This window comes from Blennius ocellaris, assembly GCF_963422515.1.
Source record: "Blennius ocellaris genome assembly, chromosome: 14".
Taxonomy (NCBI): domain Eukaryota; kingdom Metazoa; phylum Chordata; class Actinopteri; order Blenniiformes; family Blenniidae; genus Blennius; species Blennius ocellaris.
Window position 1 is genome coordinate 6,274,396 of NC_137663.1, and position 23,914 is coordinate 6,298,309.

The following is a 23,914-nucleotide window of genomic DNA, read 5'->3' on the forward strand; positions in this document are numbered from 1 at the left end:
GCCATTAAAGTGACCTCTTAACTGGCCCTGGAGCACTCTTACTGACTCAGTATGACCTACAACATAAAGCAGTGGGTCCAGGAGTGTGAGCGATGCCAAATCACAAAAGTCTCTGCCCTTGTGCCTCATAGTTTTATGGGCCATTCGTCTGCATCCCAGCCCTACGAAATTGTGCCCATAAACCCACCGTCTCGCAAAATAGCTTAAAGAACGCCTTTGTAAACGTTTTTAGCAAATACACAGTGGCTGTCTCCACTTGGGACCAACAAGCTTCTACTGTGGTCCGGGTGCTGTTCCAAGAGTAGTTTTATAGGCTGGGGGTTTGATTCGCATTAACTCAGACCAGAGCAGGAGTTTTGAGAGCTCCCTTGTACAACATCTTTGCAGCCTGTACAAGGTGTCAAAATTCCGCACCACCCTGTACCATCCAGCAGGCAATAGGCAGGGTGAGAGGTTAAACAGAACCCTCCACAACCTCCTATGCACACTCCTGGTCTCCCAGAAGCATGATTGGTCTCCTGTCTCCCCCAGGTCCTGTTTTGCTACAGGTCCACACCTCATCAGAACACTGAAGAGTCTCCCTTCTTCCTGATGTTTGGACGGGAGCCACGCCTCCTTGTAGACTTTCTCCTAGGGTGGGTTCATGACCCCGTTCCAGGAGCTGTCCGAGTCTGGGTGGCAGAGCCCCAGGATAGAATAATGTTGGCCTTTCAGGGTTCTCTGTGTGTGTGTGTGTGTGTGTGTGTGTGTGTGTGTGTGTGTGTGTGTGTGTGTGTGTGTGTGTGTGTGTGTGTGTGTGTGTGTGTGTGTGTGTGTGTGTGTGTGTGTGTGTGTGTATTCAGTGTAATCAGGAATCAATGTTACCGGAATGACTCTTACCGTCTGACTGGTCCAACAAGATTTCTTTGGTTTGTCAGAGCCTGTAACTTAGACTTCAACAAAGATGGTTTTCTTCAATTTCTGTGGAAATTGGAGAAAACCATTACGACCATGTTCAGACTTTTAAACAGGACATTCTTACATTCGTTGTGTGTGAGAGCATCATCCATGTCTAATTGAACATGACCCTGACTGATTGTGTTGATTTCAGGATTTCATTCACATTCATTTAAACCCCGTTGAGAGGGAGATCTCTTCTAGCATGACCTGGCCAAGAGGTCCGCAGCACACATCACACCCTCAGATTTAAAACACCTAAAACCGATTTAACACATAGTTAAAATGACAATTTTTTAAATCAGATTGGAATAAAGTGCAGTAGCTAAAAATGAATATTAAATTGCATTAGTTCACTGTACAAACCCTTACTGCTCATGATTGTCCCTTCGCTGCAGGTTATGTTTCTTTAAAGTGTGAGTCTCCTCCCGGAACACATTCTCACAGAGAACTCACCGGTGGCAATAAATTATTAGATCATAGAGGATGTTATTATAAAGTGCTGGAGCAGTGTTTTTCAACCACTGTAGCGAGATATTGTACCATGGAAAATCACCCAATTACACATTTTTTCTAAAAGAACATTTTCTCTCACAGGCACTGTTAGGTATGAGTGCAGTGTGCAGATGTATAAATACTGTGGCGAGCACCACAGAAGAATTGTTCTGAGTCAAGGTTCTATTCTGCCAGCTGAACATCAGAGGCTTTTATTTTGACATGAACACACGCAACCAGAACTTCATAACAGGATCAGACTCCACACAACACATTTCTCACTCATGGTTGCACACCAACATCCAACAAACCAAACCAAACTACCGGTAGACGAAATAATTAACTATCTGAACCGAGGAACAAAAACACAACACAAGCACAAATCAACACACACAACAACCCCAACAATAACCCTCAATAACCTCCGGCAACACATAACCTGAACTCCCATCATGCCCTGCAGCGACCAACTCCGTGATGCTACAATACTCTTCACCACTAGATGGCAGCACAGAACGTTGCTGGTGAAATGAAACTTAACAGACGTCAGTGTGGTTAATCTCCACCTCCTGCTACCATCTTGTATCAAAGTACTGTGTCAGTGACAGTGATGGAGAAGTTTTAGAAAAGGAAGAATGTTACCAGGATATCAGCTCTGTGTTCATCCATCAGGTCCAGGTTTCACACTGACGGAGTAAAAATAAAAAAAAGAAATTGGGAAATACTTTTTTCTGTATTTATTTGATTCCTGTTGATAAAGCATTGATGAGAATAACTTTATATTGTTAATAGAGGCTACAGAGTTTCACATTTTAACATTTCCGGGTGGTGGTGTGCCTCCAGATTTTTCCAAACAAAAAAGTGTGCCTTGGCTCAAAAAAGGTTGAAAAACACTGTGCTAGAGGATGGAACACTTTAATCACTGAGCTCGTGACATCAACCGGTGGAGCTTCTCCATCAATGGTTTGGACTCAATTATGTGAAATGACACTGTATGATCTGCTTTGCACTGATTTGATTGAAACGCATTGTTGTGAAGTTTGAGCTTTGTTCAATGAAGGTCATTCTGTCTTTTGCTTGTTCACACTGTTTTCATCCTTTCAAGCTGGTTGGTTTTTAAAACCTACTTTTATCAGCTCATGTTACCGGCGAAGGCGGAAGACCACCATTGAAACATGTTAAATGTTTGTTATTAAAACCTACTTGCTCTAAAATAGTTCTTCCCAAAGTGTGTGTGTGTGTGTGTGTGTGTGTGTGTGTGTGTGTGTGTGTGTGTGTGTGTGTGTGTGTGTGTGTGTGTGTGTGTGTGTGTGTGTGTGTGTGTGTGTGACGGAGAACACCAATAAAAAACTGTATAGTATAGCATAGTAGTAGTTTAAAGTCATGCAACAACCTCCTCGTTCTTTCTTTATCTAACTGGACTGTTTTGAGGTTAATCCTTGGTTTAGCGCCTGCCCAAATAAATCTAGATTAATTTGTTCCATGCGGAGAACTGGGTTTCTGGGATCCTCACAGGGAGTGAGAGGAAGAGATATAATAGCCTACATTCATTTTTATCGCCTGTATCCTTGAACTGAAGTCCAAGATTAATGTTAACCGGGGTGTTATGTCTTTCTGAATTTTATCATTCAAAGTGTAATAATTAGATTCATACGGATTAGATTAGTCGAGTTCATTAGTCATAATTTGACAACCGGGAGGGAAGAGGGTTTTGTGTCCATCGCCATTGCAGGAGGGAGGGGGGGGGCGTGGTGGTAGTGAAGGTGGTTGACATTACGCTGACAGCAAAGAATCATGTTGTGTATTGTCACTGTTGAAAGTTGGGCCCAACCGAAGAGGTTTTCCTGCCGTGTTCAGAACCAGTAGTGCTGGCTTGTTCAGCCCAGACTTCAACTATTGGTACAGGGAAGTCAGAGACGCTTCAAAGTGGGTTTGTGCTGATTATCTGACGTTGAAAGTCATCGAAAGAGTCGTTCAGTTTATCCAGAAATGGGAGATTTGACATCAGTTTATATATTTTATGATACTCTCCATTTAATACATAAAACAGTCTAGATGCTTCATAGAAAAGTTTACATAACAAACACTACATACACAATATAAACTACTGAGTACACTGTACAGACTAAAAGATGAATTTTACATAGTGCATATGATTGGAAAAGGACATGTTACTAATCATCAGTCATGAATTCTGCTCGGTCAGTCTTTGGTGAGGTGCGGCTGTTAACGCCGCAAAGGGCGTCACATCACACCTTGGTGCTGGGCAGGTCATCATCTCCGTCCTCTCCTTCGCCGGCTCCCTCCTCGCACACCTCCCCTGCTGGAGGGAGCGGGTCCTCCGATCTCCGGAAGCCCGTGAAGGAGGGGCTGATGGGAAATCGTTTGAGCCAGGCGGTCCTTCTGATCAGGCCCATGCCGAGAGGAAGGTCGTAGGAGGAGGGGGACAGGGAGGAGGAAGGTGAGGATGCCGAGGTCCACTCGATGAGCCCTCGCTCCCGTCTGGTGCCTGGGATGGTGTTGTCCAGGCAAAAAGCCAGAAAACCCCCAACAAACATTTCGGTGGACAGAAGAACGGTCAGGATCTGATCCAACTCGGCCACTCCTGTAAAAACAGCACAGATCAGGGGGAAGTCCCAGGGACCTAATCGGGGCAGTGCTGGCCTCGAGGTTAGAGAGGTGGACTTCTGATCCCAAGCTCACAGGTTGGATCCCCATGAGCAGGACCCTTTACCCCCCCCACCATATCCCAGGAGCACCATTATGTGGTCAATGCAGAAAACTGGAATTTAGCCAAGGGGATTAATAAAACATGATTAGTTTAACACAAGAAATTGTGAAATCCAGCATCTCTGCGATATTCTGTCATTCTGAGGAGAAACTCTTTGGGTTAAGACACCGTCTCAGAGTGGTTGGTGGTCTGCTGCCCTTCAGCTAACAGTCTCAAGCTCCCACCACAAACAATGCATTTACCTCTACCTTTGTCCACTGCTTCTATGAAGCCATATTCTATGTAACTCTCTGTCTTTCCCTTTTGACTGATTCAACTTGCTGAGACGCTGCCACCTTTTCTCCTTCTGCCTACTGTGCAAGCTCATATATTCCAGACATTTGGGGTGATATTATGCAGAATTAACTTTCTAATGGTTTTCCAACAGTATTATGTGTCTCCATACCAGGACCGACGCCCCAGAAGTGTAGAAAGTGTGTCCTCTCTCTCCCTGGCTTGTTCCAGGCTTTAAAAAGTGTGTTGCTCCAACCAGCCAATCAGAAATCAAACCCTATATAGTGTCATCGGGGGTTCAGCCAATCAAAATCAAGGTAGGCTCCTCCCCCTTTGACTCCTCCCACAATCAGGCAGCTCTGCTCTGGCACATGGCACCACGAGAGGAAGTACTTCCTCCTCTTTCTCATTGATGGGCGTGTGTGGGCGGAGCCAGTCCAGCTCACACAGACACAGCAGATTCTGAATGCAGCTCCTATAATTTGATATTCTAATGGAGCAAAATCAAGGAGGAGCTGGATTTGGAGCAATAAACTATGAATACAATGTTTTTGGACCAAGCGACTCGTGTTCAAAATCTGGATAATCTGACCTCTTTAAATTCTAAAACTATATTTAATTTTAAATGAATGATTCATTTCCTCGATCATAATCATTTCGATCTGCACTTCTTGGATCTATGTCAGTTTCATCTACATACGAGAAATCAACAATGCTTAGATATAGAAGTGTTGGGTCTGCAACCATTTCACTAGCATCTCCAACATTTACAACCTTACAACTGTTACATCAGATCTCTGTACGTCAAATGAAGACGGACAACTTTCACAATCTTTCTGTCAGACCCACGACTATCAGAGTGACATCAGTCAGATCTGTTACATCTGGAACTCTCATTGTCGGATCTGTTGAGCTCTATGTCAGACAGCTCTATATTTGGCAGACAGTTATTTACAGGTGGGCTCACCTGTCTTGATGGAGTCAGGGTGTGTGTCCAGGAACGCCGGCAGCGTCAGACCGAAGAACATGGAGAAGCCCAGAACAAAAAGGTTTCTGGACGAGTTCAAATCGACCAGCTGCAGGTTGGACAGACCCACAGCGGTGATCATACCTGAGAGAGCAGCACAGCTGGATCAGTGTGACATCACCGGCACAGCTGGATCAGTGTGACATCACCGGCACACTGAATACTCACCAAACAGTGTGCAGAACATCCCTCCAAGGATGGGATCTGGTATCGACGCGAACAGAGCGGTGAACTTCCCGATGGTTCCTAACAGGAACATGATGGCCGCTCCGTATTGCACCACCCGCCTGCTGCCCACCTGAAGTACCGGTTCCACAAATCAAACACACCTGAAAGGCTGCAGGTCCTGAGCTACTGAGAAGTGTTCTTGTTGAATCGGTGCAGTCTCCGACACTTCTGAAGGCACCTGACTGACTGTTTGACCTCACAAGATGTCACATGTCCCTGCTGTTTTTCTTTTCTCCATCAAATGACTATTCAATTCTTTTGCAATCTCTGTCCCAACTTGTACGCAGTCCAGTTACCTTGGTAATGCCCAGGACTCCAATATTTGGACTGGAGGAAGTGGAGCCATTTCCAGTCCCTAAAAGACCAGCTATGATGCAGCAGACACCCTCCGTGAATATGCCCCTGAAACACACAAACAAATCAACAAACACAAACAAAAAGCTGTGGGGCGTAACAGAGCTCACAGCGTCGCGCTCTCACCTGTTGATGGCGTGGATGGGCGGCTGCGAGGCGCCGGAGAGACGAGCACAGGCGTAGTAATCTCCGATCGACTCCACGATGCCGGCGAAGGTGGCGCTCAACATCCCCAACACCCCGGGAACCGTAACCACTGGCAACCCCCACTGACCTATCAGAGAGCAGAGAGACAGAGGCTCATCCTCATCATCACATCATGGTTGTTGCCATCATCATTGTCATTGGACTTCGTCATCATCATCATACTAATCATTGTCATCATAATCATCATCGTCATGGTTATGGTCGTCGTCGTCATCATCATCATCATCATCATAATTGTCATCATTATCATCATCATCATGGTTATGGCCGTCGTCGTCGTCATCATCATCATCATCATCATCATACTCATCATCATCATAATCATTGTCATCATCAACTCCATCATCATCATCCTCATCATCATCATAATAATCATTGTCATCATGATCATCATCATGATCATCATCTTCATCATCATGATTATCATCATCAGCGTCCTCATCATCAACTTCATCATGATCACCCTCATCATCATCATCATAATCATTGTCATCATTATCATTATCATCATCAACTCCATCATCATCATCATCATCATCATCATCATCATAATAATCATTGTCATCATTATCATCACCGTCGTGGTTATGGTCATCGTCATCATCATCTTCATCATCATGATTATCATAATTATCATCATCATCATCACCATCATAATTATCATCATCATCATCATCATCATCATAATCATTGTCATCATTATCATCATCGTCATGGTTATGGTTGTCGTCGTCGTCATCATCATCATCATAATCATTGTCATCATCAACTCCATCATCATCATCCTTATCATCATCATAATAATCATTGTCATCATGATCATCATCTTCATCATCATGATTATCAAAATTATCATCATCATCACCATCATAATTATCATCATCAATTTCATCATCATAATCATTGTCATCATCATCATCCTCATCATCATCATAATAATAATCATTGTCATCATTATCATCATCGTCGTGGTTATGGTCATCGTCATCATCATCATCATCATCATCATCATCATCATCATCATCATCATCATCATCACAGTAATGAGGCTTGTTTATTGCCTGCAGTCTTACAGGGGTAGGGAACCCTGAACCAGGGTGCTGAGGTCATGATGTCTCCGCGGGCGTCCGTACGTCCTTTGTGTCCATATCGATCGGGGTCACTGGGCAGCATGTCGGTCAGCGTGAGGATGTAAGAGACGAGCCAGACCAGCATGATGGCGAGGATGATCTATGGGGACGTTTCAAAGGTCAGAGGTGGAACCTCCCTGTCGTCGTCTCTGTGTGTTTTGCACCTACAGGAAACATCTTGAAGACTTGGACCCTGGTGGACGTCAGGCCTTTTTTTCTGCTGTAGAACGGAATTCGAAGGGACGTTGTCCTCAAATACTGAGCGAACAAAACAATCAGCAGAATACACCTGTTGGGGGTCAGAGAGTGGGACTCAGGTGAGGTCAGGTGATGCTGGTGTGGTAAGAATTGTTGAAATGACGGTGACTGGGACTTTGGTATTCCTGTAGTAAACTCATGTTTGCTCTGGTTTGGTACGTTTCTCTATATTCTTGTTAGTTCACATAAATATCAACACCTTAAATTAAAGTTTTGGTTTTATTTATATGTGTTCAGATATGTTTATAGTTGCGTTCAGGTTTATTGAGGCATGTTTGACTGTAGTCAGCTCAGTTCTGTTGTGTTCAAGTGTTGTTTGGGTCAATTTGACAGCGTTTGGGTGTGTTCAGGTTCATTCTGACCACCTCTGTTTGTCACCAGAGTCCTGCACTATGAACTGTGATCAACAGATCCAGGATCTGTGTTTCCCGGTTTAACTGATCCAGACACTTTGGCTCCTGACCACCGTTACTAACAAGCAGGTCATCAACTCTCTGGTTCAACCCAGACCTACGTGTGCACGTTCACATGAAAGGGGCGGAGCTTGCAGCGTCTGACCAATCACACAGGGAGAAACCCTGCAGAGCAGTTCACAGATGACTGAAGGAGCAGTTATTCTCTGAGAATGTGAAGAATTCAAACACATCCAGCAGCTAAAAGCAACTCTGCTGCTGCAGCCAAAGCCTGAACATCCCTGACTGGTTAATGTGTGACTTCATGAGATTAGACCATGATAATTCATCAGGCAATATGAACGGACGGCACTGTGGTCACTCACTCTCACTTTATTCCAGCAGAAACATTTCAGGATGAACTTCCTCCTGCTCTTCTGCTAGTTTACATTTTCCTTCCAGTAGTTTTGAGGCTGAGTTTCTCTTGTGTGAGTTTTTTGTGCTGGAATATGAATGAATCTCCGTGACGTCACGGGTTTTTCTGCGCTCCATAAATTCCTGTTTGTGCAGTTGTGTCAGGTGAGATCATTAACCTCATTGTTCCAGATCAACCCTCGTGGAGGAAAACAGACTTGGAACAAGTCGAGAACAAAAACCTCCTTCAAAGCCTCAGAGACAGGATTTATTTGATTATGTCAACAAGATCACTCTAAATTCATTTCTCATCTCATCTCCGCTGCAGCTCAGCGCTGAACCCGACCACCAATCACCATCATTTAACAATGGGTGGGTCCTTTTCCAAGAGATCTGATTGGTCAGGAGGCAGAGCTCTTATCAAGAACATAACCTGCTCCAGAGCAGTTTTAACATTCAGTATGTTACCATGGTGATTAATCCTGATGAGAAGTGAACGAGCGTCGTAGTGCTGAAAACCCAGAGTTAATCCTGGAAGTTATCTTGATAAGAGGAAGTCCAGCGCCGTGGTACAGGCCTCTGGTGTTTGAGTGTCTCTTTCCATGTACTCAGGTCTCTTAACTTATGTTGGGGTGAATCGAGGCGTGCTCATGTGACATACTGTGGAAGCAGTTGTGTTCAAGTGAATGAAGGTTGCTTCAATTGACATTAGTTGCGTTCTCAGGTGAGACAGTTGAGACGGCAAGTGTCCATGTGTGTGTTGAGGCAGGTTGCAGTGAGTTCAGGTGTGTTGCGGTGCCTCACAGTGCTGACAGCCCCCAGTGGGACCCGGCTCTCTCTCCGGCAGTGGCGAACACAGAAAGCCCAATCAGTGAGACGGTCGGCGTGATGGTGAGCGGGCCGATGTACTCCAGCAGCAGGCCGGGCAGCCCACACAGGCCGATGACCACCTCCACCAGGCTGGAGATGAGGATGGCCCCCTGTATCTGAACAAAGAAACAAACAAACAAACAAAAGCAAACACTCTGAAAAGGCCCGACTTGACATGTACGAACTCTCTCACACACACATGCAACACACACTCACACTCACACACACACACACACACACACACTGACCTCCCTCATGCGAGGCTGCCAGACGTGCGCCGTGTTCAGTGGAAGAGTCCAGTTTCCATAAATCTCCTCTGGCACACAAACAACCCAACACACATGTTGTTAATGTGACCAAATAAAACATCTCTCTCTCTCTCTCTCTCTCTCTCTCTCTCTCTCTCTCTCTCTCTCTCTCTCTCTCTCTCTCTCTCTCTCTCTCTCTCTCTCTCTCTCTCTCTCTCTCTCTCTCTCTCTCTCTCTCTCTCTCTCTCTCTCTCTCTCTCTCTCTCTCTCTCTCTCTCTCTCTCTCTCACCATCAGGGGGACACTTCCACCTATCCAGACCGAGAATAGCCTGGGCTGGAATCAAGAAAGCGAAGGCGCTCGCCTGAAAGAGAGGAAGTCTGAACACAGAAACACATGATGTCAGCCTCGTTGTTGACCCCACATCAACGCTCCCCCCCTCGCGCCTCACCTGACTCCCACGGTGGTCTGGATGAGCGTGGTGACGCCCACGGTGGTGAAGATGGTCCCTATGAGCTGGCTGACAGTGGTCTGGTCTCGGCCGACGCACATGGCCTCGGCCAGCAGGAAGGGGACGGCCACCGTGCCGCTGAAACACGTCAGGTAATGCTGCGGGAGGAACGAGACCTCAGCTCTTTTTGCCCACGAGTCTCCATTAAACTTACTAATCCCGGTTTTAAAAAACCCAATAGTATCAGTGTGACGTGGTATAATCCCAGGTTTACCTGCAGGCCCAGCAGGATACAAAGGTACCAGGGGGGGACATCTTCGATGGTGTATATCATGTCTGATCCTGCCTCCTGCCCTTTGGGCGGCAGTTTATTTGGTCCGTCGTCCCCCATTGGAGCGTTGGCCTCGTCAGTCTTGTCGCTTTGCTGCTCCGTAAAGTGATTCTTCCTCTGATGGGAGAGAACGCGTCTCTTCATGACGCTGAACAGCTTTTTGGATGCGGCTCTTGTGCAACAATTCATGTTTTTTTTAAAAGGGAAAGAACTCAACAACAATGTCTCTCAACATCAGAGTACAAAGAACTTGTGGGTTTAATGCTTTCGGGTAGAATGTCTCATTGAAACATTGTAAGAATAGAAACAAAAAAATCAATCTCTACTTAAGACACGTGGCTGTGAACCGGCAGAAACCATGGGCCCTGGCGTACTTCAGAAAAACCATCACTGTCTGTGAACACTTGTAAAATATCACTCTCATTAAAAAAAACTAAACAATATGTGCCCATAAACACTCCTGAAATTAATGTGTCTATGTGACAATTCAATTCCAGATATAAAAGGGATAAAAGAAAGTCAGTGGTGTTACCTGAGAGCTTCCCTCCATTTCGCCGGCTGCAGTCACACTGCTGCGGATGATCAAGTAAAACACAGCGAGGGGGGCAGAGAGAGAGAGAGACAGAGAGAGAGAGAGAGAGAGAGAGAGAGAGAGAGCCTCAGGTTGAAGTCCAGAGGAATAACCGAGACGACAGATTACAGATTATTAACCTCCATTTAAAGTTTGTGAGAACACGATAGACGAGAGGTCAATAGACAGCGGTAGCGCTGCACTTCTGCTGGGATAATTATTGTACACTGGAGTTCAGAGATCTGACAGGCCGCAGATAAAAAAACTGTTTAAAGTAGCTCATATAAAGTAGGTCAGGCCTCGGAGAAGCGGGAGCCGTCAGTAAAATGGCCCAGCGGCACGTGAGCAGGCTCACCTGTCCAGGTGTGTCGCGCTGGCTCAGCAGTTATTAATCGCTGACCTCTGGAACAGGAACTGATGATCACCGGTACAGTCACCAGTAAAATGGCCACGCGTTCCCGTCATCCCGTTTGTCGGTTTGTTGCTGTCAGGACCGAATGATCACCACGGACTGGTTCACGCATGCAGCCTTTTTATTGCGTCGTCACAATGTTACAGTCAGAATCAGGCTCAACTTTCAAAGACAATAATGAAGCATCTGTGGAAAACCGTCGCCAACACTTCAGACCTGGTCAAAGCGGTTTAATCAGGTCAGGCCAAATCAGACTGGCTTGGGTCAGTTCATAACCTGATCAAACTGGTTTGGGTCATTTCAGACCAAATCAAGCCAGTTTAGATCAAATCAAACCAGTTTAGATCAAATTAAGCCAGTTTAGATTACATCAAACCAGTTTGAATCACATCAAACCTGCTTGGATTAAATCAAGCCTGTTTAGATCAAATCAAACCAGTTTGGATCAAATCAAACCAGTTTAGATCAAATCAAACCAGTTTGGATTGAATCAAATCTGTTTAGATCAAATAAAACCAGTTTGGAACGAATCAAATCTGTTTAGATCAAATAAAACCAGTTTGGATCGAATAAATTATGTTTATATCAAACCAGTTTGGATCAAATCAAGCCAGTTTAGATCAAATCAAACCAGTTTGGATCAAATCAAACCAGTTTAGATCAGATCAAACCAGTTTGGATCAAATCAAACCAGATTAGATCAAATCAAACCAGTTTGGATAAAATCAAGCCAGTTTAGATAAAATCAAACCAGTTTGGATCAAATCAAGCCAGTTTAGATCAAATCAAACCAGTTTGGATCGAATCAAATTTGTTTAGATCAAATAAAACCAGTTTGGAACGGATCAAATCTGTTTAGATCAAACCAGTTTAGACCAAATCAAACCAGTTTGGATCAAATCAAACCAGTTTGAATCAAATCAAGAGTTTGGATCAAATCAAATCTGTTTAGATCAAACAAAACCAGTTTGGATCGAATCAAATCTGTTCAGATCAAACCAAGCCAGTTTAGATCAAATCAAACCAGTTTGGATCAAATCAAACCAGTTTAGATCAGATCAAACCAGTTTGGATCAAATCAAACCAGTTTAGATCAGATCAAACCAGTTTGGATCAAATCAAACCAGTTTAGATCAAATCAAACCAGTTTGGATAGAAACAAATCTGTTTATATCAAACCAGGTTAGATCAAATCAAACCAGTTTAGATCAAATCAAACCAGTTTGGATCAAATCAAACCAGTTTAGATCAGATCAAACCAGTTTGGATCAAATCAAACCAGGTTAGATCAAATCAAACCAGTTTAGATAAAATCAAACCAGTTTGGATCAAATCAAACCAGTTTGGATCAAATCAAACCAGTTTGGATCAAATCAAACCAGTTTGGATCAAATCAAACCAGTTTAGATCAAATCAAACCAGTTTGGATCAAATCAAACCAGTTTAGATCAAATCAAACCAGTTTGGATCAAATCAAACCAGTTTAGATCAAATCAAACCAGTTTGGATCAAATCAAACCAGTCTGAGTGAGTTGGGACCAAGCTGAACCTGACACGTCCACACCTAACGGGTTCAGGTTTGGTTCAGGCCAAACTGCTACAGACCAGACGATTAAATCACTTCAGGCGGTTTTCAGCCGTAGAAAGAGAAAAGTTTCAGTTGCAGGTGATTTATTGATCAATTTCATGAACTTTGGAAACAAACCAGTGATTAAAGATGCAAGTCATTCTATGGTTTTTTTTTTCTCCTTTACGTTCCGTTTGTCCCATTAATGTCTGTTGTCAGCAATCACTCCAACGTCTCACGACCCGTGGAGACACAGTTTAATCTTGAACTGCCCCACCGATCCAAAGTCTCCCTCTCTGCACAGCTGATCACATGATTCCAGTTTGGTTGTGGTGTGAGCGTCCAGCTGGCGGGAGGCTGACCGTCTCCAGCGTGATCGGGATGAGCAGCCAGCCTGGATTCCGGGCCCCGGTGGTGCGCGTTTGCGCTTCCCCACCCGAGCGAGAGCAAGCCAGCGGCGCCGCCTCGCTGCTCTTTGAGCTAAGCCAGGCCGAATGCGTCTTCCGGAGCTTCGTCTGTGATTGGCTGCCTGTGACGTGACTGGTCAAACTGAGGCCGCCCGTCACTCCGTGATTGGAGGACCCCCGGGGAAAAAACCCCCAAAATTAAGAAACGCTATGCCACTGATTCAAACCTGGTATCCACGGAAACACCCTGCCAAATACATCTGTACTCTTCTTATAAATATATACTCTTCACTTAAATAATTGATTATGTCTATGCGACCTCATCCAAGGGGCTCTGGCCCCGCCCACGGCCTATCAGCCAATCCCTGCGCGGGGTTCTGTCAGCAACTCTTCAACGTGGAGCTGCAGAGAGAGAGAAAATGTAGGATTATGTAGGACTTGTAAATCGGTACTCGTGAATCTGGTTTGTCGACGGTCCGAGTGACGCTCAGCAAAACAAACCAACAAACAGTAAATAATTCGCCACAGGAAACCAACTGATCAGAAAAAAAAAAAAAAATGAAATCACTTCATTTCAATCTCAGGTGTGCACTGAAGGACCTGTCGCCATGACGACGACAGGAAGATCAGTTGCATTGTGACGCAAAAAAGCAGCCAAGTCACAGTTTTGGATGCTGAATCAGCAGCAAGTTCTGGACGTGGAATCAGCCGAGTCACCGTTTTAAATGTGGAATCGGCTGATTGGCCAGCTCTGGAGAGCTCTTGTTTACCGAACATCTGTTTGCAGGTGAGAAGATCTGAGACCTGCAGTGGCAGAGTCCAGCTCGAGACCGCGAGAGGAAGAGAAGACAGGTTCAAATGACGAGGACGAGGACTCAGAGAGAAGTTTGAGAGTTTATTCAGAGATTTCAAACAGGAGAAAAAAAAAAAAAAAACATGTACATAGCTCGACTAGAGGTCAGAATCTCTGATCTGCAAACAGACGGTAAAAAGAGACTCCAGCTTCATCATCATCATCATTATCATTATCATCATCGTCATCATCATCATCATCATCACAACCGTGAGAGGGCACAGCAGCTGTCTGTCTAACAGTCAGTGTGTCCTACCTGTCCTCCCCTGTGGCCCGGGCCGCTCTCACTCACCTCCAGACCGTGTTTGGGAGCCCGGGCCTCCGCCCGGACGACACTTTGTGTTCACAGTTTCTTTTTAAAAAAGAAAAAAAAAAAAAAAAAAAAAACGGAAACAAAACTGAACCGAAAGGTACATTTTTTTCAGCCGGTGGTCGTCGGCTCATCAGCAGGTTGAACCGTCAAGCGAGCCAAAAACCCCGAAGCCTCTCGCCCGGGTGTCACCGAAGAGCTGCGTGGGAAAAACGGCAACGCGATGCCGTTGCCACTCGTCGTATTAGCCTCCGGCGCCACTGAGGCTCAAACGCCATCGGAGAACACCGACGTCAAGACTGATTGTTCCTGGTTTCAGACGTGGCGTTGTCTTTTGGAGGGTTGCCGTGACGGCACCTGCTGATGCCGACGACCTCTGTTGATAACAAGCCCCGCCCCCCCCCGGGAAGCCCACCCTCCGGTCGGTATTTAAAAAAATAATAATAATAAAATAAAAAAAATGAATTTCTGCAGAACGGCGTCAGTCTGAGGGCACAGCTCCTCCCACCTCCCGGTAGGGGCGGGGCATGTGTATGTGTGTGTGTGTGTGTGGGGGGGGGGGGGAGGGGGGGCGAGGGGGGGGGGGGCGGGGCCGGAGGAAGCCGATGTTACGTCTCGAACTGTGTGAGCAGCGCTCGGACTTCGGGCGTCAGCTGCTTGGCGGCGCTGGCAGCCTCGGCGATGGCGCGGCGGTACGGCCCCTTCCTCTTGCGGTCGAAGCGCGACTGGAAGGTCTCGAGGAACGGCGACAGCTGGGCGAGCGGCAGGAAGGACGTGGTGGGCGAGCCGAACCACGAGACGCGCGCCTCCTGCCGCACCGCCAGCCCGGTGTCGCCGCGCCGCGCCACCGTGATGGCCAGCACGCGCGCCGGCCACCAGGGGAAGCCGTAGATCTTTGCCCAGACGATGTCGCCGACGCACACGGTGCGGCCGTCGGGCAGCGGACACTTGGACACGGACTTGGAGAAGACGGAGGACGACGACGACGACGTCGAGGAGGAGGAGGAGGACGTGGAAGACTTCCGCCGCCTCTTAGGGTCGCCGCCCTCCTCCTCTTCCTCGCCGCCGGCCGACGTCTCCTCGCTGTCCACCTTGGGAGGGGGCGGGTCCTGAGCAGCGGAGGAGGGGCAGTGAGGCACTAACGAGGAGGGAGGGGGAGGAGCTGAAGGGGGGGGAGGGGAGGGGGGCGGGACGCCAGGCGGGGGGTCAAAGGTCTCTGTGGAGCTGCACTCTGAGTGAGAGGAGTCCGAGGAGGAGGAGGAGGAAGGAGGAGGAGGTGGAGGCCCCACCTGCCAATCACCTCCGCCTCCTGCCTGAACCACCTCCCCCTCCTCAGGTAGGCGGGGCTTCAGCGTCTCCATGGCAGCAGCGACTGCACAGGAGGAGGGGGGCTCCAACGAGGGAGCTGGTGTCGGGGGTGGCGGTGTGGAGGAGACCGGTTCTGACGTGGGGGCGGGGCTTAGTGTTGCTTTAGGGGGCGAGGAGCGAATGGGCTGTTTGGGTGGGGAAGAGGGGGAGGGGGAGGGTGAGGGGGAGGGGGAGGGGGAGGAGGAGGAGGAGGAGGAGCATGGTGCCTGACTGTCATCGGTACGATACCTTTGAGGTTTGAGACGCATTCTGGGCGGGAGCGTGGCGTGGGAGGTGGAGCCGGCAGGGGCGGCGCTGAGGTGCTGCAGGCGACGGGTGAAGTGGACCTTCTGGTTGTGGTTCTGCAGGGCGGCGGCCCGAGTCACAGCCTTGGTGCGGTCCTGGTTCTGACTCTTGTTCTGGTTTTGATCCTGGTCTTTGGACTGGCGATGCGGCGGCGGCGGCGGCGGCGGCTGAGAGCTCCTCGTCAGCTTCTTGAGAACCTTGGAGCGCTCCGCCGCAGACCCTTTAGCCAGAACCTTCTTCGAGCTCAGCCCGAGGCGCACGCGGCTGGAGGAGGCGGAGGGCGCGGAGGACGCCACGTCCCTCAGGATGCGGCGGGAGGAAGATGACGACGACGACGACGACACTCGCATCCCTGACGACGAGCGGCGGTCTGCGGCGGCGCGTCCTACCCTGTCGTCGCTCCGCAGGCGTTTGACCTCGGCGGAAATCGGTCCGTCGGCCGGCTTCCGCCGCCGAGACGCTTCCTCCCCCCGCAGGTCCACTGGGCCCCGCCGCGCCTCCCGCTGCCCGGCGGGCGCCACCACCCCTTTGCATTTGTCGCAGAGCACCTGGCGGGGGCGGAGCTTGATGGCGTTCATGATGGAGGTGGGCTCCTCACAGCGATATCGCCGCTTCGGCCGCTTGATTTTGCGCGGCGGCGGCTGAGGTAAGGCCTGGTTGTAGGTGTCCCTGATGAACAGAGGAGGGGGGTACGCCGCCCCCTCCTGAAACAGAGGCGGCGGCTTGGCGGTCCGGGGGTGGGCGGGCGGCAGGGGCGTGGCCGAGTCCTCCTCCTGCTCCGTGGACGGGGCGTCGTTGGTCAGCAGCTGCAGGGAGACGGCAGGTCGACTCCTGTCGTCACGTCGGGGAAACACCGTGATGGGAATACCGTACGGGCCGAACCTGCACACACGCGCACACGCACACGCACACGCACACACACACACACACACACCATGAGAACCTTGGGGAGTCAAGCGTCTCCTGGTAGAGTCAGGTGAGGTGAAGTGAGTGGAACCAGGGACTGTTAGAAAGCAGGTTTGAAATGGTTTTTAAACTCATCCTTCACTGGGTTAAGAATCCGTTTTTAATTGATTCACAAACTACTTCATAACTGGATATAGACTAGTGGTGTATGTACTACTTTATAACTGGTTTACAAGCTAGTTTTGGGCTATAAACTAGATTTGTAGTCATTTATAAGCCACTTATAAACTAGTTTGTAAGCTCGTCGTAAAATCATATTAATAAACTAGTTATTGTGACTCCCAGCTCACTTTTAGACTGGTTTCAAAATGGTTTTCAAGGTAGTAAAACGGGTTTGAAACTGCTTTAAAACTGGTTATGGGGTTGGTTAGCAGCTGGCGGAGAGTTGGTTGAGTTAGTATGATACTGGCAGAATGTTTAGTTTACATTAACTCAACTAAAATGACAACCTTCGTAATCCGGTTTGAGGTTGGTTTCAAAAATGTTGAAGCTGCTTTTAATCTGGATGGAAGGTGGTGCGACACTGGTTTACAGTTCTAACTAGTTCCAATGCGGAGGTAAACAGTAGTTAAGCACACTTTTGATCATTTTTGAAGAAATTACTCCTTATACTATAATCACGTGTTATTCATAGTTCACCTGGCTGCTGGCGTCTTTATAAACTCATATAACGACAACGCGTTCAGAATATTGTAAAGTAACTGGCATTTTTACAGATTATCTGGACGTTTTTTCAGGCCTGATGAACAAACAGAAGCACGTGTTTGTGTTGAAGTCAGTTTCAGGTGTTTCTCAGGTGAACCCGGTTCTGGAGGCGCTTCTATGACGTCACGTGTCGCGTCAACAAATCGGCTGTGAAGAATGTGGTCGAAGTTGTACCTTCGTGAAACGTCCATCAGGACCCCGGAGAAGACCCGGTCCCCGACCCGGAACGACACCACCAGCGCGTCATCGATGACGTGGTCCAGGGAAACCCGGACCTCGGAGCCGGGGCTCAGGTCCTGCAGCGGCAAGCCGGTCTCTGGCCCCGAGGACGAGGAGGCCTCCCCGGCCGCCTCCGACACCTGCCGCTTCTTCGGAGACCGGCTGGACGGGGACGTCGGTTCCGAGGCTCCCGCTGATTTCTGTCCGTAGCCCTGGTCCGGATCCGGTCCGTCCGGGACCGACAGACGGTCCGCGGTACCGTCCGACACCGCGTCCTCCGCGGGACGGAGTTCTGCTTGCACCAGGGCCGTGTAGCCCCGGTCCCGGTCTGTGGTGACGTTGGTGGTGGGCTCGGCCGGTTCGTCCAGAGACAGGCCGGCTTCGGTGACGGGCGGAGGCGCCGGGAAGGAGTGCAGGAAGACGGCGGAGGGCTGCGGGTCCGGGGGGAGACTGCGGTACGACTCCTGCACGGACACGTTCCCGCCGCCCTCCGGGTCGCCCAGCGTCCCGGGGGCGAACCGGTCCACAGTCCGGTCTATCGACAGGATGCTCACCGGGTCGTCGGTAACGGGGCTCTCGGGCGGTGCTTTTCCCGCCGTGGGCTCCAGCTCTGGCCCGACATGGCGGGCCTCCCCGTCCCGTTCATCCTCCTGCTCCACGGCCGGGCCTGATTCCCACCGATCATCCGGCACCGGTGCGACTACCGGCAGCCCCTTGCATTCCGGCCCGGACTCTAGCGGGCCGTCGTCGTCGTCCGTCGCCGCTGTTGTTGTTATCGGAACCGCCGCAGCTCCTGGCTCTGCAGCCACGGCCGCCATTTTCTTCCGCTGTGCTACCCAGCATCACATTGTCCCGCCCCCCACCAGGCGGCCAACTGCGCAGCCGCACTGTGATTGGTCAGATGCTCTGTCAATCAAAAGAAACGCTCTGCTGTGCTGTCCGTGATTGGCTGATTCTGTCAGATGGCTTACTTCATTCAAGTGGCCGCCAGATGGCGTCCGACAAGAAACAAAACAACACAACCAGCAAAGCTCAACACACAGCTGTTCAGTGACCAATCAAAACACCGCTGATCAGCGACCAATCATAACGCAGCTGATCAACCGAGTTATATATATATATATGGCCGAATTTCAGGTGTTCATCCAAACCACGTTCCATGTAGGGGAACAATAGGGGAACACTATGGTTCCCCTATTGTCATTCCTCCTTACTCACCTGAAAGTGTAGATTAGAACCTCAGGCTTTTAAAGGTGCGGCCTTTCGTCTGATTTTGAACCATAGCATTGTCCTCTGGCAACAAACACACATTTCTGGACATGACACTGTTCATTTTGATCAAAACGTCACAGGATATGAGATCATGAAAATTAAAAACCAGACACTTATCCACCTAATAAGGTGGATACAGTGAGAGTTGTCCAACGATGGAGCAAGTAGCAATGTTGTCTTTAGCCTGGACCAGCCAATATATGAGCGACAGAATCAAACGTTTTTCTCTGGCCTCTGGTTAATAAGTGTCCTTCTCATTGTTGTACATGCTCAGGAAGAATCATATCCCCTCTCCTTTCTGATAGGCCATTTTAAACATCATTGTTTACTGGTCATATTATTAATGACAGACTATCAATAGAATTGATGATTAGGGTTTTAATATTAATTAAAAAAAAAAAAGATTTAATTTCTGCGAACAACCCAGATTAGGGGAAATTAGGCGCTGACCAGATGACGATTTAGCCGGCACAGCAAAAAAAACAAACAAAACAACCTTGATCCATACATTGGTTCCAGTATAAAATCTAATGAAATCTGATAGATAATCATGTAAGACGACTGAGATTCAATAAGATCGAGAAGAAAGTTCGGCACTCTCGGGTCTTGCCAAACAAAATGACAATTTCTTCATCCACCTTCTTCTGGCTGAACAAATTTAGTTCAGCTGTTCCAACCATCCTGGCCAAAGTCGGTGCTGCACTGCCGAAACTTGTGCTGCGCATGCATGTTCCAGCTCGTGAATGACTATTAGTCATATTATTATATGTATATATATATATATATTAGTTATAATCATGTTTAGCATGTAACATCTCTACTGTACGAGTCCCACATGCCGTTAACATGTCAGCAGGCAGATTTACGTGATGCCCCTGAATGCACCAAATGTATTTCTGAAAATATTGGAAGAGAGAAAAAGTTCTTATGGGTTCTTTTGAGAGTCTGGGGGCTCAGCCCATCTTAATGAGACAGGCCCCCCCTTAAAACATGATTTGTGAAATGTGGGCTGGGGTCTCTAAAATATTGTTAAAATGCAGTTTGTTTCCTGTGCATTTCCTTTTTGTTTGTTTGAAGTTTTGTCATGATCATGTGTCAAATTCTCTCATCCCCCTCTTATTTTCTTTACACACGCTTCCCCTTGGAGATATTTTGCGTAGCCTTGATGTCAATTTCCACTTCTATGCGGACAACACTCAACTAGATTTTCAGATAAAGCCGAGCACCACAGACACTTCCTCCATCCTTTCCTGCTTGGTAAGCGTAAACAGCTGGATGACAGAATTTTTTTTTTTTTTTATCATTAAATTTCTCAAAAAACAAAATCCTTTTAATTGCCCCTTCCAGTGGTAGTTTTAGTTCAAGTGATTTTGACAGCCTCTGCTACAGTCTGGGAAGCCCATCCAGCAATGTGCGAAAAAAAAGGCCCGCAATCTATACGTCATATTTGACTTCAAATTGTCTTTTGACTGTCAGGTGATCAAGGTGGTCCAATCTTGCTTTGTGCAACTGAGGCGGCTCGCCAACATCCGGTCATTCCTCTCCTCAGCAGATCTGGAGAAAGTCATTCATGCCTCCATCTCATCGAGGCTGGATTACTGTAATGTCCTTTATTCGGGTATCAGTAAGCGCAGTGTCCAAAGCCTGCAGGTGGTGCAGAACGCGGCTGCCAGATTTTTAACATTCACCAGGAGGAGTGACCACATTTCACCAACCCTCTCTGCACTTCACTGGCTTCCTGACAGCTATAGAATAGATTTTAAAATTTAACTACTTGTTTTTAAAGCCTTCAATGGTCTGGCTCCTCCGAGATCTGCTAACTCTGTATAAGTCAGACCACTGTCTGAGATCCTCTGGCAGGGGCCCACTAATGGCTCCAAAAACTGGGCTCGTTACTAAGGGTGACGGAGCCTTTGCTGTACAGGATCCTCGGCTCTGGAACGTCCTGCCACAGGAGCTCATGCAGGCAAACTCATTAATCTGCTTTAAGTGTGGTCTTAAAACTCTCTTCTATCACAAGGCTTTTATAAATTGAATTCCTTTAGTTGTTTTTCCTTTTTTCCTTGTGATCTCTGTATTTTATTTTATTATTGTCCTTTTATTGTGGTTTTAATGTAAAAGCACTTTGTAACAAGGTTTAAAAACATGCAATACAAATAAAGATATTATTATCATAATCATTATTATTAATAATAAAAATAATAATAATAATAATAATAATAATAATAATAAAATTGGGCTATTTTTATTTGTGCATGAGTCCGAATCATCACTCTTTTACTCTAATAAAGTTGTTGGCCTGCATGCAGTTCCAGTCCTCACCATTAAAGTGTGGGGGCGCTAGTCTTAAACGTCACTTGAGATCGTACAGCCGCTCAATTTTGAACCGGGAAACCTCGTAAATTTCAGATTTCCTAATAAGAAAATAATCTGTGGGACTCTGAGGAGCAGCAACAGAAGCTGATCCAGGTCTGTGGTGCTTCTTTCTGAAGGTCATGTTGATAAAGTGTATTATTAATATTCACCACTGTGTTGTATATGATGGTGCTGAGGACTGGAGCTCTGCTCGTCTGGACCTTTTTGTTTTTATAATTCGATGGCCATACTTGTTTCGTGTCAGTTTTTGGTCAATGTATTTCATGTTAATGTGGATTTGATTCCCGGTGGAGTTGCTCTTTTTTTCCCATTGACGTTCTTATGACATCCAGACAAGACATCCATTCAACATCCTGGAGATTCATACAATAAGTTTAATTGTGGCTTCCCTGGAGATGTGCAGACGTTCTTTGGACACCAGTTTTGGCTCTGTGGGGAAGACAAGTAGGCTTGTATAATGAATTAAATATTTGGCACACTGTTTGCACGATTAGTTTTTATGCGCTTGTGTTTTTGGCCCTAATTTGATGCCATAGTAGTGAGTATCTTTTGTTAATAAAATGAAGTACAACTCATTGATCTGCAGGGACTGGGGAATACTCAGCAGTGATGGCGGTCACCTCAGAGACGGTGGTTTCGAGGAACTCTGAGCGGTCGAAGGTCCATCCATCCACACATTCCTCAGTCTGCAGATGGCTGACATTCCAGGAGCTGTTAGTGGCTAAGAGCTGCCACTGAGGCGTCACGTACCTGAGGAACAGATGAGACAAGCTGCCATGTCACAGAGAGCTGGTAGGTTAGGACCACGCAGAGATGACCCAACCGTACCTTCTGCAGCAGTCCAGTCCACTTCCTGTTGAGTCGATGGGGATGAAGACTCTCAGCATCTCCTTTTCCTCCACCTGAAACAAGCAACCACAGAGCGAATCCACCACAGGAACAAAGTCGCCTGAAGACCGTTTCTTGGTTACCAATTACCTGGTGAAGCTGTGACAGATTGAGCAGACTGTAATTAGCAGGCAGGCGGCAGTGGTGCTCAGGCACTCCTGATACAAAGTTGTTAAGGAGGTTCTGACCGGCCATTAGCAGACCCGGTATGCTGATGAGAGTCACATGAAGCCACTGATATTTGCCAAACCCACCGGCCTGAAAGCCGCAATCAGAGTGGAGACACACGTCACACAACTGCACTGTACACATCTGACGAGAGGACCAGATCGCCGTCTCACCTCTTCCAGCAGCTCAGTGAATCCCATCTCAACCACAACAGCAGAAACCAGAGCAGTCGTCTGGCTTTCAGGAAAACCTTAACAGAGCAAACCTGAGAATAAAACATGGAGACGTCATCGGCACAGGTTCAACCATGAAAACTTCACAACCTTCACCAAGTGTTCCAGAACTTCCATCAGACCTGTTACCAAACCTACTGCAGATCGGTTCTGTCTGAAACTCAAAAGAGGACGAAAATAAGAAATAGTGTACTTACAGAGCTGTGCTGTTGGACCTGTTGATCATCGAGGGGACTGAAGGGACTGAGGTGTTGGACAGAGGGAGGAAGAGGAGGAAGAGGAGGAGGAGGAGGAGGAGGAGGAGGAGGACCAGTAGAGACTGAATGACTAAACAATAAGTTACTCTGCACACAGAGACTCTGAACATCAATGTAATCACTATCATCATTCTCATGTTGTACCGAGGTTAGTGAGAAACAAAAGTGTCTGCTGCTGAAGTTTCTGCATTCAGGGAGAACAATGAAGTGGAGTCACAATAAAGTCCAAGAAGAACAGATGACAGCATGAGCTGGGTGAACCCAGCTATTATTTGTTCATATTTTATTCAATTTTATTCAATCCAATCCAATCCACTTTATCTATATAGCACATTTTAAAAACGAAGCGTTTACAAAGTGCTTCACATACTGCACATAAAACTAAAAAGTCCAACACTAAATAAGTATAAAACCATAAAATAAAAATAAAAATAGATCAAAAACTACAAACACATCAAGAAACTGCAAATAAGAATAAAACAATTCAAAAGAATAAATAGAAATATAAAGACGCTTAAAAAACAATAAAATAAATGAGAATAATAAATAAAACAATAAACAAAAGACACAGGGGACCACACGACTCACCCGGCGTTAAAAGCCTGAGAATAAAAGTGGGTTTTAAGACGAGATTTAAAACAGTCTAAAGTGGGGGCTGTTGGGACGTGGAGGGGCAGAGCGTTCCACACACAATTTTATTTATTTATTACCTG

General features: G+C 47.1%; 2 protein-coding genes across 2 annotated transcripts; both read right to left on the bottom strand.

Annotated features, from left to right (window-relative positions):
- Positions 1-3,680: 3,680 nt before the first annotated feature.
- On the bottom strand, positions 3,681-10,894 carry slc23a1 (solute carrier family 23 member 1; the record flags this gene model as incomplete). Its single annotated transcript, XM_080508495.1, has 13 exons — positions 3,681-4,036; positions 5,403-5,546; positions 5,631-5,760; positions 5,987-6,092; positions 6,171-6,318; positions 7,325-7,481; positions 7,550-7,670; positions 9,250-9,425; positions 9,558-9,631; positions 9,854-9,942; positions 10,014-10,171; positions 10,288-10,461; positions 10,877-10,894. 13 exons carry the CDS (start codon positions 10,892-10,894, stop codon positions 3,681-3,683), a joined length of 1,851 nt encoding a protein of 616 aa, XP_080364621.1.
- A 4,124-nt stretch (positions 10,895-15,018) lies between these two features.
- Positions 15,019-18,839, bottom strand: pwwp2a (PWWP domain containing 2A). The gene is made up of 2 exons (XM_080509297.1): positions 17,963-18,839; positions 15,019-16,999 (listed from the first exon to the last, which is right to left on the bottom strand). The coding sequence occupies exons 1-2, from the start codon at positions 18,823-18,825 to the stop codon at positions 15,073-15,075; spliced, it is 2,790 nt and encodes a 929-aa protein (XP_080365423.1). The 5' UTR covers positions 18,826-18,839; the 3' UTR covers positions 15,019-15,072.
- Positions 18,840-23,914: the final 5,075 nt, after the last annotated feature.